Source organism: Ambystoma mexicanum, chromosome 7p, assembly GCF_040938575.1.
Source record: "Ambystoma mexicanum isolate Mex_15411 chromosome 7p, UKY_AmexF1_1, whole genome shotgun sequence".
Taxonomy (NCBI): Eukaryota; Metazoa; Chordata; class Amphibia; order Caudata; family Ambystomatidae; genus Ambystoma; species Ambystoma mexicanum.
In genome coordinates this window covers 228,724,288-228,742,634 of record NC_090939.1, presented here as the reverse complement: position 1 = coordinate 228,742,634, position 18,347 = coordinate 228,724,288, and the positions used below count along the sequence as shown (strand labels likewise).

Here is an 18,347-nt window from a genome sequence, read left to right as displayed (position 1 = left end):
TAAACCTCCCCCCACACCCCCTGTGGTACCCAGACAGAGTGGCACCACTTTTGGAGGCTTCTGTGGAGAAGCCCGCCAAAAAGTGGAACAAAGGGCTCGACTTGGGTTGATGTCACAGAAGAGAACACAAACGCCATTTTAGAATCGAGTCCTGGCAAAAAATACCAACCAGCGAATTAATATTAAATAAATAAACCGGCGGTATGTTCGAGGCTATGAGAATTAAATAAAGTTGGTAGCCTCGAACAATGGGAAAATCCCATAGGGATATATTCGCGGTCGAATATAAAAAGTAGTATCCACTGCCACCAGCCAAAACTCGATCAGGGGGGACAGAGACGTGCCCCCTCGACTAACAGACCCCGGGGCAATCGAATTGCCCCGACCAGTACGTCCCCAATATGATGGTTTGTACTGGTTTCTGTTAATAATTTGGGACTAGTAAAGCCAATGGTGACTTTACATGCCCTGGGAGACAGTAGTCAGTCCCAGGGTATGGTGGGGTGTCACTGACAACCCTGTGTCACTGCACGGAGGGTGCTGTGTAACACACATAGTAAAAACACATGAGACCCTATGGAGTAAAGGACCCCATGGCCCATAATACACTTTAACAGTCGAAGGAACACCATAAATCATGTCCAAGAGTGGGAGAAAAGAGTCTCACTCTTGGCAGGAGAAAAAAACAAACTCCAGAAATCCAGCAAAGCTGCTGGGGGACTCACTAGGTTAGGAAATTCAGCCTAAAGAGAGAATTATACCTAACATCCATTGCAATTATTTCAAAGAGTGCCACCATGAAGCATGCCCATGAGGGACAGTTGGATTTAAGCATTACAGTAGAAATCCTATCTGGGCCAGCTGCCCTTGAGTTCTTTAGTTTATGAATGGCCCATTTGATATCGTCTTGTGATTCGGCAACGTTCCAGCTTGCCGAAGTTACAATTGTTGAAGGTACGATTGAGCATTTCTGATAGTCAAACACTGTTGTGAAATGCTCGACCCATTTTGCCCCATGTACCCCATTTGACATTGAGTATGTATGCTTTAAAGAACCCAGATTTATGATTTCCCAAATGTGTCTGCTATCTTTTTGTGTAATAAATTGGAGCATCTTTTTCGCCTGTTCTTGGTCTTGAATTGTTCTGGATCTTCCTGCTTGCCTTGCGGCCCAATACCATACGATTATTCAACTTCCCTATGCAATAAGGTCATACCTTAAATTGGGATGTTAGAGGTTGTTCTTCTATAATAAGATCGGGTATCATGGAGGTTGAGCGATTTTTCTGGTCCAGCTAAAATTAGCTGTGATTACATAAGAATGATTTTTAAAAATCACTATTTGTTTACCTCCAAAAGATTCTTAAATCCAACTTAGGTAGGAGCAATTTGTTACACCGCAACTATGAATTGGGAAAACTGATACTGTACAGGTTATTGATGAGGACCTACTTATCATGAGTTGACAACCCATGGACCCGCCTATCTTTCATGGGATTCTAATAAAGGATGCAAGTCTCATTAATGCATTGCAAGTTGGGTCACGTAGTATGATGGATTCCAGTGTTTGTGCTGAGCATAATAGTGTTTTAACCAATTACGATGTACAATATAATTCTCAAGCTGATTTTACCCAGAATTTTGGGGAAATCAGTATATTATTGTGGCATATAGGTGGGTTAAAGAAAAAAAGGTGGACCCTGACTTGAAGCTTTTTTGTAAAATCATCATGTATTTTAGCTGAGATGGAAGAAAATACATTCATGAGATATGAGCATTTGCACAAATCAGGTAGTCCTATTACGTTAGTTCTGTTATATGGTTACAGGGGTGTGAATTCCTTTAGTCCCACTATCAAACAAGTTTTGTTGGGGACAAGAGGATTTCATAAACCTATTGTCCAGTGGGGAAGTACACAGTAGGTAAAGTATGTAAAGGCTTTTGGGACATACTCTTCCAACTATTGTGCACCTGGCAGCATCATGGCTACCAAGTCTATGTTGGAGACTGGGTGCACGATTCCAGTAACTGATTGCATGGTGTTGGAAAATCATATTGCAGGCTTGGCTGGATGCAGAAAAATGACCACATTGTCTTCACGAGATTGCCCTGCTATTGTATGCCCAGGCCCACAGCAACAGCTGTTGGCAGTTAAAGTATATATCCGGTCATGGAGCATCCCCTTTAGAGATAAAGAACCCAGAAAAAACGACATGTCCCATAATTCCCATCTTAAACACAACCCAGACTGGATCTAGAGAGGGAGGTTTGGACCGGCGAGAGTACAGACCATACAGAAGACTTCACTAGCAAAATGTGCTCATGGATTGGAAAGATAATGGGGAAGATTGGTTTAACCCACAGCAGTGTCCCCCCTCCACCCAAGCGGGAGGGGGGGAGGGTGTTATGGAGTTTTCCTAAAGTCCACTGTAAGGAAGACCTCCTGAAACGTATCCCTGTGGTTTGTAGATCCCCCCCCCCCTTGCCTGACTTTTCCCCCCCTGTACTCTGCACCTGTAGGTGATATTTCATTTGTTAAACAGATGTTCTTTGACGATCATTTAAAACTCAGGTATGAGTGACTGTGAAGCGGACTCTTTTTTGACTGGCTATTTATAGCAGAGCTGGAAGTGTCTTGTTTGCTAAATGCCACCTCTAACTACACATCATTTGAAACTGCCCTGGGAGTGATGGCTGCTGGAATTAAAATAATGCAGCCTCTTGCTGAGTGAATAGGCCTTTTTTTTGCAACTGTTGAACACAGGTTGTATATTGACTTCATGCAAAACGTTCATGGTCTTAAACCTACTTTGAACATGCTTAATGCCACTTTTTTTTTAAACCATCTTGGTAAAATATAGATATACGTAAACCAGTTTGACTTGACTCTTATTTGATGTGCCAGCACCCCGCTCCCCTTGTATTTGTGCCCCCTGGTTTGCCCTCTAATGCTGATTTCAAGTGACGCCACTGCTTGACTGCAGTATATGGTATGAACAGGCTGTTGAGGGCACCTGTTCCACTGCTCAATCCATGTATTTCTGAAAAGGCATTTTTTGCGCATCCTTATAAACAGTTGGAAATGTGAACAAAAGGAGGAGGGTCAAATTAGGCTCCACTGAAATAGGAGCAAAATGGCCTTTCAGTTACTTTCAATGGGAGTAAAAAGGCACAAGTTAGCAGAATAGATCACAAATACTTTCTTGGGCAGTGCAAATATTTTTTGTTCACTAAAGGACTGGATTTGGTTGAATAGGCCTAGGCCAAATTCAATGGACTAGTGTCTTGGATAGTAAAGAGCAGGTCTTGAAGTAAATGTTAAAGTCTTTGCCAAAGTGCTCAAGTACTTTGTACGAAAAAGAATCCTATGATGCGTCACAAGCTGATTAGGCCTGCAAGTGTGGAAAGTTACGTGAACTTTCTCTCAATCGGGTTGGCACAGTACCTATAATATGAAGAACAAGATGCAGCAGAAGACGTTGGTTCCTGGCAGTTCCTGCAGATCTCACTGTTCCTGAGCCTCAGTAGTGGGGACAAGAGGGAGGACGTCGGGACTCCTGCACTGCACGGGATTGTTGGAAAACGCTGGCAAAAAGGCGTTACTTAAGTTCCAGTAGCTGTAATTCAAGCACACAAGCTGGTGTCCTTCCCCCTGGTTAATCCTAACCAGCTCCGAGAATGGTATCCAGGTGGCTTACGAGTTGATTGGTTCCACCAACTTGAAGGAAGAAGTCGTCCTTGAAGGGGCTTCTCTGTCGAGATGAACTTGGCAATTCGGACCTGCAGCAATGCTTCATCGGGCAAACCAATGGTCCAGGAGTTGTAGCAGCCGTCCTCTTCCAGCTCGTCTTCAGTTCTTTCGTTCCAGTGGTCGACTCTGCTTTCCAGTCCACGAGACTCTACTTTTAATCACTTTTCTCCCTTTCATTCCAGCCTAGCCGCCGATCACCCAGCAGGGTGGCTGTCCTTGCCAGTCAGCCAGCCAATCATGCCAGAGTTTGAAAAACATGGCTCCTGCGATTTCTAGCAGCGATGTTCGCGGTTGGGAAAAACCATGGTAGTTTGTTGTAAAACCACTGCCACCAGCCTTTTTGATAGAAAAGCGTAGCATTTGACTGCTACATGAGTTTCTATATACAGGGGATAGGTAACCCCTCAGCACTCTATAGGAAGATGGTGTGTGCTGCGTTTAGGTATTTAGAAAGACTAGTAAAGTCAATTTAACTTTACATTCTCGTGGAAACAGTAGTTGATCCCAGAGAAGTTATTTAAACTTTTGGACATCCCTGTGTCACTGCACTGAAGGTTCTGTGTGACACCATGCAAAGATGATGCCTAGGGAGTTATCTAAAACTCCATAATCAAAGAACACAAGGGTAAAACGCACATTAAAATACATGAGTGGGGGGAAAAAAGGCTCACTCTTTCCAGGTAAAAAAATCAAGTCCTTAAAATCCAGCAAAGTTGCTGGGGGACTCTAAGGTGAAGGGAATTGGCACATTTGAGAATTTTCCCTAACAGAAGCAAAAGACCATGAAGGGTGGTGTTAATAGCGCAACGCCCCATTACAGAAGTGAGTCGTACACGTGAATTGGCGCAGGTAGAGATTGGTTATTCGCCTTCCTAAGAGGACCTTTTCCTTAGCATGAGATTTTATTTATACAAGCAATGTAAAATGGTTGCACCACCAAGGCTGGTGGAAAAACGAACCCTGTTCTCCTTTCCTTCTGAGGAGTTAAACCTGTTCTAATCTTCATATCTGAGCTACGGGTTACACACGCGTATTTCAGCAGCAGGAGCTCAACCTGCACTGCTACACACCCAATCCCCTGAATCATCCAGGATTTTAACAGTGACCATTTCTATGGAAATTGGTGTCTCTTGGCTGCACACTTTCTTCAGATGTAGCTCTGACGCCATCACGCTGTGGAAGGTGCATGAAGTGGGAGCACTGTCCTCGGCTATAACAGCATGGAGATAGGGGAACAAATTATCCCGCGGGGCCCACACACCTCTTTGCCACTCGAGGATCTGGAGGCAGCCATTTATTGGGGTTTAAGAAGGGCAGTCGGAAGAATGCACATTTTGGGTCAGCCTGAAAGAGGAGTGGGCGTTCGAAGGGAAGTGCGACACTCTGGACATGGGGTGGGATCATGACACGCAGATGCCTTGAAGGGTTGTCGCAGTGCGTCATGGAAGCTGTGCTCGGAGGCAGGAGCCTTTTCAGTGGGTGAAAAACAAGTTTTTGGCCCAAATAGCAAATGAGCGACGCCATTGCTAAGCAGATAAACATTTTGGTGTACTGTGGGAAAGGCGGGCATTGCCTGAGGCAGGTGGATAGCAGTGACGGGTCGGGTGTCATCTAGCCAACAGCAATGGTAAGTTCAAAGGGCATTGCCCTCATCAAAATAAATGGCCTCTAGCGCTTCTCTGCCTTCAGACCTCTCAGGCAGCAGCGGCTCCTGCCTCAAGTGGATGACTATCTACAGCCATGGCTGGCCTTAGTTCCTGCAGCACCGGGGCATACAAAAAAATCTTGCCCCTCTCCCCACCCAACGCGGTCAAGGTGGTAGGCCGGACACCCAGCGTTCTATTTAAGTGCATAACTCATCGCTCACGTGCTGAAGCGGGGAGTTAATCACTTCAATAGGTCACCGATACTGGTTTAGCATTAGCATTTCCTATTGAAAGGAAATGCACCCTGCTCTCATGCTGACAAAAGTGGGGCGCATTTCCCTTTTTTTAATAGGTTGCCTTTACCCACCACATCAGCTCGTGGGGATCCCTTGAAAGACTTCCCAGAGTTGGCGTGGCAGGGGTCTAATGTGGCGTACCAGGCGACTGCCCAGATCGCCTGGCCTAAAGACGACCCTGGCTACAACCACACCCAGAAGCCTTCCTCCATGGCCTCCTCAGCCATTGGAGTTTGACCTGGAATGTTGACATTGGCTGGGGCTTGCACTATCATTTCACTATCACCAGACACTTCAGCATGTAGCTGCCCCCCATGGAATGATCTGCGTATCACGTATCCCTTCACAGCCTTTTCAGTAAGTGTAGGCCAGGCAGTCTGTACATAAAGTGAATGCAGAGCAAGCTTTCCATCCGCCAATTATTTCTTACTTGCCACGATTGCCAACCTCCCCACCCCCATGAGTGGGGGGGGGGGTTAGATTCGATTAAGAGACAGAGGGGAGTATTGCTTATTAAACACCTTTACTTTACAACCAGCATCAAAGATTTAAACACGTTTTCACTGCAGAAGAACATGAACGCAACCTTTGAAGACCCATGTCCAAAATGGCAGCTGAAGGCATCTATTAGCCAATCGGGTGCCATCCCACAACTGTGAAGTCCATTACAAGTCCCTCGTACTCTTCTGTATCTGCGTGAGAAACACAGAAACCACACTCCTGAAATGCCATCCATCCAGAAATTGAACACCAAGCGAAGCTTAGGCCCTTCCGCAACCTCCGCTAATGCATCTAGCTGAACTTCTTCGCAGATGAGCACTGGAAGGAAGAGGGACCAATGAGGGTGTGTGGGAGGGTTGATACTCAACTATGTCTCTTAATAGAATCTCAACCCCCGCCGCCACTCAAGGTAGTGCGGGCGGTTGGCCATTCTATGTAGAGACTGCGGCTTCCTATTCAACTTCAAAGCACCGTTGAACCTTTTTATGATAAAAGGCTTTAAAAGTGGAATCTTTAGACCAATCGTCTGCACAGAGAAAATCCTGCAACCTTCCCCCCAAAACAACGCTGATTTAGAAGCCACAGCCGCCCTAGCTGAATGGCTCCAAAGATGAAACCATCCACCGCCTCCTTCATAATCCATTGTACCCAGCAAGCCAATGTGGAAACGCCTCAACCGTTTTCTGACTGATTTCGGCAATTGACGGGTGAGCGGAGATGGCAATATGCTAGCCACACACACTACAAACAATGGACCATACATCATTTCTGATCCTTTGGGAAAGGATACGAAACCGAGGTAGTCTCACTTCGTTCTGCGATTGATAACAAGTTACCTATCCTGAGTAAACCTTGTTATCCACATCCAATGCTTTAACATCAAAAACTCTTTTTAATGGAAATGAGGCATAACTGCATGGTGACCTTTGCAGACTGTTGAAGTGAGACATTCTCATTTGATGGCCATGACTGAAACAAATGGAAAACCATATTAACATCCCAAAAAACAGTACTTGGCCTTAGGAGGAACTTTAATCCGACTGGACCGCAATGCTTTCCCTTACTCGAAAGGGTCTACCCATCGGCTCTTCTTTTAACCAAAATAGGGCCAGCACAGATGGCAGAGCAGAAGTCAATAGTTGTATAGTGAACTACCTCCAGAGGAGAAGTAGGAATGGGGATTGCTATCCTTCCACACACCAGCCCACCAAACTACTGCTGAGTAGGAAATCTGTGTGGAACTATACCATAAGTCTCGGATAGCTTGACAAGCGTCTCCTGAATGGCCCAGGAATGCCCAGCACTTGCAGAAATCCTCCATGCCAACACAGGGAGTTGATCTTGCAAAACTAACTTGTGGAATACCTTTTCCCCCCAATTGGTGAAGACGGGAAACCCTCGGTAGAGTCCAATCCTTGAGACTTTTCTCCCGGTAGCCACTGCCTTTGGATCCGGGCGCCAACTGAAACATCGAGGCACTTGGAAATTGAGGCGAGAGGCAAAGGGATCTGTGTGGAACGGGATTCAAGTATCCGATAGAAGGGACATTTTACACTTCAGCTTTCAGTCTCTTCAATCTTGATGGAAGCTTGAGTTGCAATCTGCTACTGTTGACTAACACTGGATGGTAATATGCCTGAAGAATTATTTTGTGGCTGAGGCAAAAATGGCAGAAATCCTGTGCTATGTCTGGTAGGACCTTGTACCAAGTTTCCCCCAGCTGGTTCATGTATCTCAGTGCTGAGACATTGTCCATTCTTAGCAGAACCCAACAATTCAGCTTGTCCTTGGTAAATGTTTTGCATCAAAAGGACGTGCAAGGAGTTTGAGACTGTGTATATGAAGACTGTTCTTGAGTGCACCATTTTCCACCAGTAGAAACCTCCAGTTTTCTTGCTCCCCAACCTGACATACTGACATCTGACTCTTATATCGGGAGCAAACCTGAAGATGGCTCTCCTGTTCCAGGACTCTGTGTTGAAGCCATCATTGTAAATAGTATGTCGCATCCGGGGACAGTCGCACAACTTGCAAATGAATTCTCACCTTGAAAATGTCGTGTCTTCAATATCTTAAGAGCCCTGTAGTGCAACAGAGCCGGAAGAATCTCCTGAATCAAGTCGGATAACATTCTTATGACCCGAGCTAGAACTTGGATAGAGACCTCTTAGGTAACATTGACCTGATCTGGAGCCCAATACCTTTCCTCGTCTTCTGAGGTAGTAACAGCCGACACGGCTGAGAGTCTATAATGAAGCCCAGAAATTGGATGCATCATGTAAGAACAAGAATAGACTTTTTGAGATTGATAACGAACCCCAGATCCTGAAGGAGAGCAATCCTCAACCTGAGAATGGACAGCAGTATCCCGGGAGGATAGCTCAGCGGCAACATGCTCGCCTTGGAAGCAAGATGACACGAAGCAACACAGGTTCGATCCCCGGGTCCGCGCTTCGAAACCTCTGGGTATTTAAGCACGTTATAAATACTAAGACAAACTACGCAACTAAAAACAAATTCCTGTAACAGCACCTCGATGCCCACGGGCTTTGTGAGCGCTTCAAAAAATGTAAATAAAAAATAGTAACTCCTGTGCTAAAGTGAGCATGCCATCCACGTTTACTATTCTCGCACCCCTCGCTCTTAGGAAAGACATTACGGGATCTGAAGCTTTGTGCAACTCCACAGGGCTGAGGCTGGGTTGAACGGGGGAGAGGTGAACTGCCAACGAACCTGCACACTGAATATTCCTGTTGGGCAGGTTAAACGGGGACCGCCAGGTATGCGTCTTTCAGATTTATCTTTCCCATCTTATTTCACTGAAGGAGATGCTCTCTCAGCAAATGAATACCCTCCATCTTGAAATGGCGATAGACCACAAAAGAATTGAGCGCTTTGAAATTGATAACCCGTCACTACATTCTTTGAGGGAAAACTGCCTTAGATATCCAATTCCGTCTGGCTCCATCGAGACTGCACTCATACAGGTCTATAAGATTTCCCAAAGCTCTCCACTCCATAGTCACCTTTTATACTCCTTCCTTGTCTCTGCTGCTTTATACACTGTCTACCTCTCCTTTATCATCCTCACACTCCATGACCTTGTGTTTCACAAACCTGCTCTCGTCTCGATTACCTCCTACTTGGAAAGTCACTCATTTTAGAAACTCCAGAAACATGCAAACCTTTGACTCCTCTCTTCTCCCCCCTCCCCCCTCCATAGCCCCGTTCGTGTCCCCCAAGTGTCAGTCCTTCACCATCTATACTTATACTCTAGGAAGACATTTATTTCTTTGGCTTTCACTGTCACCACTTTGCTGACGCCACCCAAATAGTCTACTTTCACTCCTTCACACTAGCCATATCTGAAGAGATGTCCAGTTGTACAACAGTAATCGATCGCTTGATGACTCTCGTGCAAACTTCTTTCTCGTGCCTTCCAACGCTATTCCTCCCCTCCCCATATCCTTCCTGCTTGATTTTCTTGCTCAGGGTGGCAAAATGTGCACTCGCCACTAGCCATTTTCTGATATTTGACTTGTGTCGACTAAGTAATGCTGTGCTGTGTGTATGTATAGAATTGAAGTGGTGAGCGACTTTTATTATGGCTGACTTGTAGCTTGTGACCTGAATTTATGCCCCCTGTTCTTGCTCCCTTGCCCAAGTCTTTCAACTTTGGGGTTCACTTTGATAGTAACTTTTAATACACCCTGCTGCTCGTATTAACATCTCAATAGTCAGAAACTTTGTTCATTGCTTAATCACCACTCTACGAATCTGTTGTGTTCAGAAAATACGACTAATGCTTATGCTTACTCCTGCCTTCACTTACTCCACCGGTAGATCACTTTACTCACCGCCTCATTCCCACCGCTCCTCCTATGCACTCCTAGTTACTGTCATATGCAGCCTCATGGAATCCACTGGCCATCACAATTAAAGCCAACCCAACTGTGGATGTTTTTAAAGGTCCGCTTAAATGCCATTTATTTACTAAAGAGGGACCTCTTCCCCATTTTCCCTGTCGGACCACCCCGTACTTTCCAGTGCAGCTTGATGTAATTTTGTATTTTGGTCCGTGGTACTCTTTAGTTTGAAGCAATTGTCCAACCCCCCCAGATTAATGTTATCTTTGTAAGTCGCCTGTTATGTCCCACATGTTTGCACCTGTTCACCACTTCTGTTCTCTTTGTGCTACTGTAAAAGGCACCTTTATGGGGAATATTGTAAATGTCCCTGTTTTTGAAATATACATACGTTTTACCATAATGTGGCCTTCATTGCAGATGCAGACCTTTAAGCATGTAGTAGTAATTGGCCCATATATTTGCCACATAATTTAAGAACCTTCTATTGTTACTTTCTCAGATGCTGCTATACTTTTGTGGAAGTTGAATGACAGCAAAGAACCTGAGATTGCATCATTTCAAGCTACAGAAGATGACGAAGCTCTGCTTTGCAAGGAGAACTGGACAGTTTTTAAAACTTTGAGGTAATTGTGGCCATGCTAGATTCAGATTTCATCCAATTAGTTGTTATATTATGTTGACTTATACCACGCACCGCTACCACCCAGTGGCAGTCTCCAGTCACTCTCATGGCTATGCAAGAAAGAGGACTGGGTTGGTTAGTGAGGGTAGAGGGATAGGATAGGTCCAGAACCAGAAGAAACTGGTGTCTGTGGCTTGTATCCATAAGGGTGAGGCCCAATGCATGGGTTGTTCGTTGTATGTGAATGTTTGTTAGGGTTGTGTGTTTTGTCTGTAAATTGGCTGGTATTTAAGGTTGTGGTTGAGCTCACTGGCTTGTGTATCCGTAAGGGTGTGGTCCAATGCCTGGGTTTTGTCGTATGTGAATGTCTGTTATGTTCTGCAGCATGGGGTCTGGCATGGATTCACATGCTCATGAATATTCCCCGTTGTCAGGCTGGGAATCCTCAGTAAAGAAAAGAATCAGTATCCGTTTCGTTTCTGATCTGTCTCTTAGTAACCAATCACTGGTCTCTGGGTCATACTGTCCCCAGCCAATGACGCCCTCTCACTAAGCACCACCCCTGGCAGCCATCCTCAGATTTTTACCGCAGGTTCAAGTGTTGGGAGTCCTCGTGCTTAGCTCTCAAGCTTTTACTGCGTTTTTTTTCGCTTTTTCAAAGAGATTTATCTCATTTTTCGGTTTAATCGAGCTTCAAGCTCCACAGTTTCTACTTGCGATCAACGGGGTACCGTTTCGGATTTATCTACGCCCCTCAAGGGTGAAGTTTTCGTTGAGTTACGCTTCTTGGAGGATTCCAGAAGTTTCTGAGGCCTACCTCGCGGACGAGAAGAACATGGCCCAGGAGAAGGGAAGCTCGACTCCCGGCAAACTGTTCAGGATCTGCCCTGGATGCAGAAGTCAGAGCGGTCTTTAGTCCTGTGAGGGCGCCCCGGCGACTGGGGCCCAACAGAAGGCAAAGCACTGCGAGTCAGCGGGCACCGGGAGCACCGAGCGCCATCAACCGCGAGCCAACGCTCTGGCTCGGGGAAGAGAAAACCCGCGAACCCAGCTAAGCTTCTGGAGAGGCCCCGGTTGATCTCGAAGGAACAGGCCGAAGGGGAGCGAGGCGGTGACCCTCCCCCTAAGGTGAAGGCCTCCAGCACACCCAAGGTGGTGAAGGCCTTGATCCCGGCCAAGGCCTCGATTTGAAGGAGTTGCTGCGGCCCTGGCGAAGCCTGTGGAGGCTTTCCCAGTGGAGACAACCTCGGGGCCCAGAGTTTCCCTGCCTCCGCGGAGGGAATCCTCTTTTAAGCCCATCGAGAAGACTCCCGTGAAGACCACAGTGGAAAGAGGGGGGGGAGGGGCAGGTGGCCATTACGGACACAACCTCAGAGGAGGAACTGAGCGAAAATTTGGAAGAGGGCCGGTCCCACGGGAGGGATCCCGACGAGAGCGAGGGTGGCGGCGATGCGGTTCCCGTGGAGGAGGAACCGTCGCACCCGGCACGCCCGTCACAGCCCGAGCCACAAGATGACTCTGCGGCCATTTTGTCAGCAATCCAAACCTTATGCGCAGAGATAAGGACGAGACTGTCCCTACCCCCGACGGATGACCCTGCTGAACCGGGGCCCGTCGGGAAGCCCTCCAAACAAGAGAATTCATCCGGCTCCCCCCTCAGCCCTCACGGCCTTCTCAGCCTTCATCGCCTCCAAACAAGAGGAGAATTCATCCGGCTCCCCGAGGGATGACACGGGAACAGACACGGCCACGACGGGGATGGATGATAACTGCGGCGATGACGGGACTGACCTCCCGTCTCCGATTCCTCGGCGTCTCCGACAAAATTGGATCCTTCCATGCCATGATTGTCAGGGCGTCCAAGCTTTTTCAGCTCTGCCCCGAAGAAAAGAAGGAAGGCTTCCTCTACCAAAGGCGCGAGGCCAAGAGGAAGACGGTCCTCGCGGTGCCGTTGCTGGATGACATCTGGGACAAGGGACTTGCTCTCCCAAAGAACCCGTCCATGATGCCTGCCAAAACGGACCGGTACGAGAATAAGTACCGGGCCCCGACGGCGCCCCTTTGTGCCTTGGAGCACAACCGACCCCGGACTCGGTCGTCTCGGCAGCGGCCAAGAAGAAAGCGGGGGGGGGGGCTTCGGCTTCAACTTCCCCACCGGATGGCGAGGGAAAGAAACTAGATGCCATGGGACGAGTCATCTCGGCGGCGACGACTATTAAGGCGGCCAACGCCCTAGCGATTGTGGCCCGCTACGACAGGGAGTTGTGGTACAAGATCGCCCCCCTGTTGGACTTCCTCCCAGACAAGAGGGCAGAGGCCCTGGCGATCCTACCGAAGGGTGAGGTGGCGTCGGACCACGCCATAACTGTGGCCACGGACATTGCAGACACCAGTTTCCGCCAGTTGGGCAACAGTGTTTTCCTTCGACGGCGGGGGTGGCTCAAGGCGATGGATTTCCGCCAAGAAGTGCAAGCCAAGGTTTTGGACATGCCCTTCGAAGGGAACAATCTGTTCGGAAAGACAGTGGATGAGTCACTGCAGGCCATCAAGACCGACAGGGAGACGGCTCGGGCCTTGGGAGTTCTGCAGCAACGGCGGCTGCCCTTTCGGAACTCCAGAGGCAAGCAAGGTGCCTCCAAAGGATTCGGCGGCGGCTCCTCGACGTACCGTCAGGCGGCCCTCTCTTCGTCACAAGAAGCTTACAGGGGACGAGGCAAGTCAGGTGGATCTCGCCGTCGTCGCCAGGGAGGCCAAGGCGGTAAGGCCGCCTCCAAGCAAGACAACCAGCCGTCGCGTTGGTCCCCCACCGAAGCACCCCGGTGGGAGGCCGGCTGACGAGGTTTGTCAGCGTGTGGGAGTCCATCTCCACCAACAGTTGGGTGCTGGATGCCTTGTCCCACGGGCACACTCTGGAATTTCTAAAGTGCCCCGAATTCCTCCCGTGGCCAGGAAGGAAAACCACGTCCCTCAACTGCTGTTAGAGGTAAGGGCGATGCTCAAGAAAGGAGCCATCGCGCTCGTTCCAAAGAGGCTCCGGAGCTCCGGAGTATACTCAAGATACTTCCTAGTCAGAAAGAAGACATGAGGTTGGCGTCCCATCCTGGACTTGCGTCGGCTAAACAAATGCATCAAGGCACAGAAGTTCCGGATGGTCACCCTCCAGCACGTGCTGGGCCAGCTGGAGGAAGGCGACTTCCTATCGTCGTTGGATTTGGAGGATGCGTACTTTCACATCCCCTTCCTAGAAGGAAACTGAATGTTTCTCAGGTTTGTAGTCCAAGGGCGGCAGTACCAGTTCAAGGCCCTCCCATTTGGATTGAAGTCGGCGCCCAGGGTATTCTCCAAGTGCCTAGCTCCAGTGGCAGCGCGGCTGCGCCTGCAGGGATCCACATCTACCCCTACCTGGACGATTGGCTCATCCGTGCAGGAACAAGGGAGCTAGCGGTCGAACACACAACGAAGACCGTCCGGCTGCTCATGGACCTGGGATTCTCCATTGGCTCATCCGTGCAGGAACAAGGGAGCTAGCGGTCGAACACACAACGAAGACCGTCCGGCTGCTCATGGACCTGGGATTCTCCATAAACTTCCCCAAATCCCACCTGGTTCAGTCGCAGGTTGCACTGTTTCTGGGAGCCAAACGCCACACAGTGGCGCTACTGGCCTCGCCGTCGGAGGAAAGGACGAAGGCCAGTCTGGGCAAGGTGCAGCGTCTGCTGGCCATGGACGTGGCCAGCGTGAGGTCCATCAAGTCCCTTCTCGGGATGATGTCCTCTTGCATCAATCTGGTGCGCCTGTGCAGGCTTCGGATGCGTCCTCTGCAGGAGTTCCTCGAGGCCCTTGGATGCAAGCGACTGGCAGCTTCGAGGACAAGACCTCGCTCAATGAAGTATTCCGCCAAGCAATTCGATGGTGGGGCACCCGCGCGCATCTCGCCGCGGGCACAGACTTTCAGACCCCAGCTTGCTAGGTGACAGTGACGACGGATGCCTACCTGGAGGGGTGGGGAGCGCACACCGGAGATCTTCACGCGAGAGGCCTGTGGCTCCCGTAGGAGAGGCTTCTCCACATCAACATACTGGAGCTCTGAGCAGTGTTCAGGGCCCTCGAGTCATTCCTCCCGTCCCTCAAGGGCGTGGTGGTGAGGATCTACACCGACAACACCACCACGATGTTCTACATCCGGAAGCAGGGAGTAACCAGATCCCCAGCGCTGTCCAAGGTAGCCCAGGATCTGTGGCACTGGGCCGTTGCCCAGAGGATGTTTCTGGTACCTTTTCATCTAGCAGGGATAAAAACCATCGCCGACTCACTCAGCAGGGAGCTGCGCTCTTGCCACGAGTGGGAACTACGCCAGGATCAAGTGGATCAACTCTTCCGGCGATGGGGCAAACCCCAAATCGACCGGTTCGCAACAGCGAAGAACTCCAAGTGCCAGGGGTTCGCCAGCAGGTTCCCCCAGCCAAGGAGCATGGGCGATGCTTTCTCGTTCCCCTGGGACGGCCTGTCCTGTATGCGTTTCCCTCCGTTGCTGTTGCTACACGGGCTCATAAACCAACTCAAGAGGTCCCGGTGCAGGATGATGCTCGTCGCACCGGCGTGGCAGAGACAGATATGGTTCCTGGACCTTCTGGACTTGTCAGCGTCCCCACCAGTCGAACTATCGACGGACGCAGATCTTCTCTCCAGAGAAGGAGGCACCATTTCTTCATCACGACCCAGAGTCGCTGAACTTGCAGGCCTGGCTCCTGCAGCACTAGAGTTTGGAGGGTACGATATCCGGCTGACTGCAGAGAGGTTGTAGCAAAGGCCAGGGCGTCCTCAACTCTCAAGTGCTACGGACACAAGTGGAAGAGGTTCTCTGTCTGGTGCCGTGCACAGAAGATCAACCCTCTACGGATTACAGCCCCTCAAGTGCTACCATACTTACTGTCGCTGGCAAAAGCTGGACTAGCTCATGCTTCCATCAAGATGCATCTGGCAGCGTGGCAGCGATTTCCCGATACACCAGAACTGCAGGACAGTCGTCCCTGTGGTCTCATCGCCTGGTGAAGGAGTTTATGAAAAGACTGTTTCGATCGTTCCCGCTGGTGAAGGCTCCAGCCCCGGCGTGGGAGCTCAACGTGGAGCTGACCAGGCTCATTGGCCCGCCATTCGAGCCCTTGCATTCGGCTCTGTTGAAGTTCCTGTCGTGGAAGACAGCGTTCCTTGTGGCCATCACCTCTGCACGACGTGTGGTAGAGATTCAGGCCCTATCCTGCAAGCCTCCATACTTGACTTTCCACGACGAGGGTAGTGCCGAGGACGCCCCCCTCCTTCATGCCAAAGGTGCCGTCGGACTTCCATCTCAACGAGCCCTTGGTGTTACCAGTCTTTTTCCTGTCGCCTTTGTCGCTGGCCGAGAGGACTTTGCACTCACTGGATGTAGCTAGAGCGCTGAAGTTCTACGTGGATCGAACGAAGAGTTTTCGGAAGACATCACAGCTGTTTGTGAAAGTTGGACCTTTGAACCAAGGCAAGGCTCTCTTGAAGGATTCCAATTCCAGATGGCTCTCCGGCTGCATCATGCACTGTCATCGGTTGGTAAACCGACCGTTGCCCACCTGTCCGAGAGCCCATTCGACCAGAGCGATCGCTGCTACCACAGCGTTCTTGTCTGGTGTGCCCCTGCTGGACATCTGCAGGGCTGCTACGTGGAGGTCGACGCACACCTTCACAAGATTCTACTGCATCGACTGGGATTCCAGGGAGGAGTCCAGAGTCGGCCGGGCAGTGCTGCGCAACCTGTTCGCTTAAGGTGAGCCTGGTGAGGAGGTAAGAGATGCTTAATGTTGAGTTTTATGTAATGCTTAATGTTGAGCCTTGCCACCTCCCGTGGTTGTGCATGTGTGTACTACTATGTATTCTTATTTTCATGAGCATGTGAATCCATGCTGGAGAAGGAACAAGTTACTTGCCTGGCATGGATTCACATGCGAACCCTCCCTCCTTCCCCTCTGCGGCTCTTCACTTGGTCATACTGTCACTTCACGTGCTATCAAATCTGAGGATGGCTGCCAGGGGCGGGGCTTAGGGAGAGGGCAGTCATTGGCTGGGGACAGTATGACCCAGAGACCAGTGATTGGTTACTACTAAGAAAGACAGATCAGAAACGAAACTGATACTCATTTTTTTCTTTACCAAGGATTCCCAGCCTGACAACGGGGAATATTCATGAGCATGTGAATCCATGCTAGACCCATGCTGGAGAACAGTTATAGATAAGTAACTTGTTCCTTCAGTGTGTCTTTTATATGTAAAATTGAAAGGTTTTTAAGGTTATGGTTTTGCGCACTGACTTGTTGTCTGTAGGGGTAAGATCCAATGCCTGGGATTGTTGTTGGTCCGTGTTCGTTATGTTGCGTGTGTGTAATTTGGCTAGCCCATGGCCGTGTATAGTACAAGGGTGGTGTGTCGTAGGGAAGTAGGAGTGGGATGGTTAGTAGATTGGGTCCTCTCAAAGTTCTACTAGGTGGCCAATCTTCACGATTGTCAAAGTGAGAGGCTAATTTTGGCAAATCTATCTAAATGAGACGCATGGACTTTTTTCATAAATCAATCTAAATGTGACACTTGGCCCAATAGGTCTAGTGTAACAAATGACCTGCCTCAAAATACATCTGGGCGTAGTTTCCTGCAAAATCCAAATTCTGCATGACGTCTGCCCCCTAGTACACATGTAGGTGCAACACAGTTCCTTGCACAATTCAGTACAATGGCTGGCTATGGAGGGCAGCACAAGTCAACAGAGGCTCAACTATGTTGGCATTGTTTACATAGTGTAAAAGAGGCTGGGTTTCTGGAGCTCCGTAATAGTGGTGCTTCCTGCCCGTGTCTCCTTACGATGGCTAGTCATGGGGTGTGGCAACGTTCAACACAAACTAGCTATGGTGCAGAACACATTGGCTAACGATAGGGCCCAGCACAGTCATATCCCAGAGCGCAGCAGGGGAATATAACAAGGTTATACCAACAGTTCAGATGTGGAGTATGGCTACTGTATGTAATTTAGGCTCCATCTAGATAGTTGTTACACACCAAGACTGCCAAAATGGCTACTGTACACTATCAGGATAGATAATGGGTAATACGAATGGTATGGTTTTACTGGAGGATCTTAATGGCGGTACTCCCCGCCCACACCTTTATCTGACACTGAAAGTTGACTGAGGAAGTGTCCCAGGTGAACTTCTGGCAATCAGAGTTGAGTTGCTTAAATGAGAGCTACCCTTAGCTGATGGCTGCCCATGCAGAGGCTGCCCTGTGACTCCTGGATTAGGAGTTTCGTGGGACTGCAAGCCACTGGGTAGGCGGGGAGATGTTGGAGGCGGGGGGAGTAAGGCAACGGGCGTCAGGGGGGCCTGGTAATGTACACACAGGTGGTGCCGAATTTAAAAAAGGTATGAGGCAACTTGCCCACCAAACTCAGTGGGGCAGGATGAAATGGAAATAATGATTGCATGTGCTTTTGGAAAGAGATGCCTTTCCAGGTATGCATGCCAATCAGCGAGGCGGGAGCAGGGAATAGCGTGAGGTTGGCGGAAGGCAACCAGGGTCTGCAGGGCCTGGTAGGGACGTGCAGGTGGTGCTGAATTTAAAAATGGCATGAGCAGCAACTTACCC

General features: G+C 49.2%; 1 protein-coding gene across 1 annotated transcript in view; it reads left to right on the top strand.

The window, feature by feature from the left end:
• CHAF1B (chromatin assembly factor 1 subunit B) overlaps positions 1–18,347 on the top strand; it is a 541,423-nt gene that overhangs the window by 245,612 nt on the left and 277,464 nt on the right. The window contains exon 5 of the mRNA XM_069636112.1: positions 10,563–10,686. Coding sequence (XP_069492213.1) covers positions 10,563–10,686 — 124 coding nt within the window. The remainder of the gene's footprint in view (positions 1–10,562; positions 10,687–18,347) is intronic.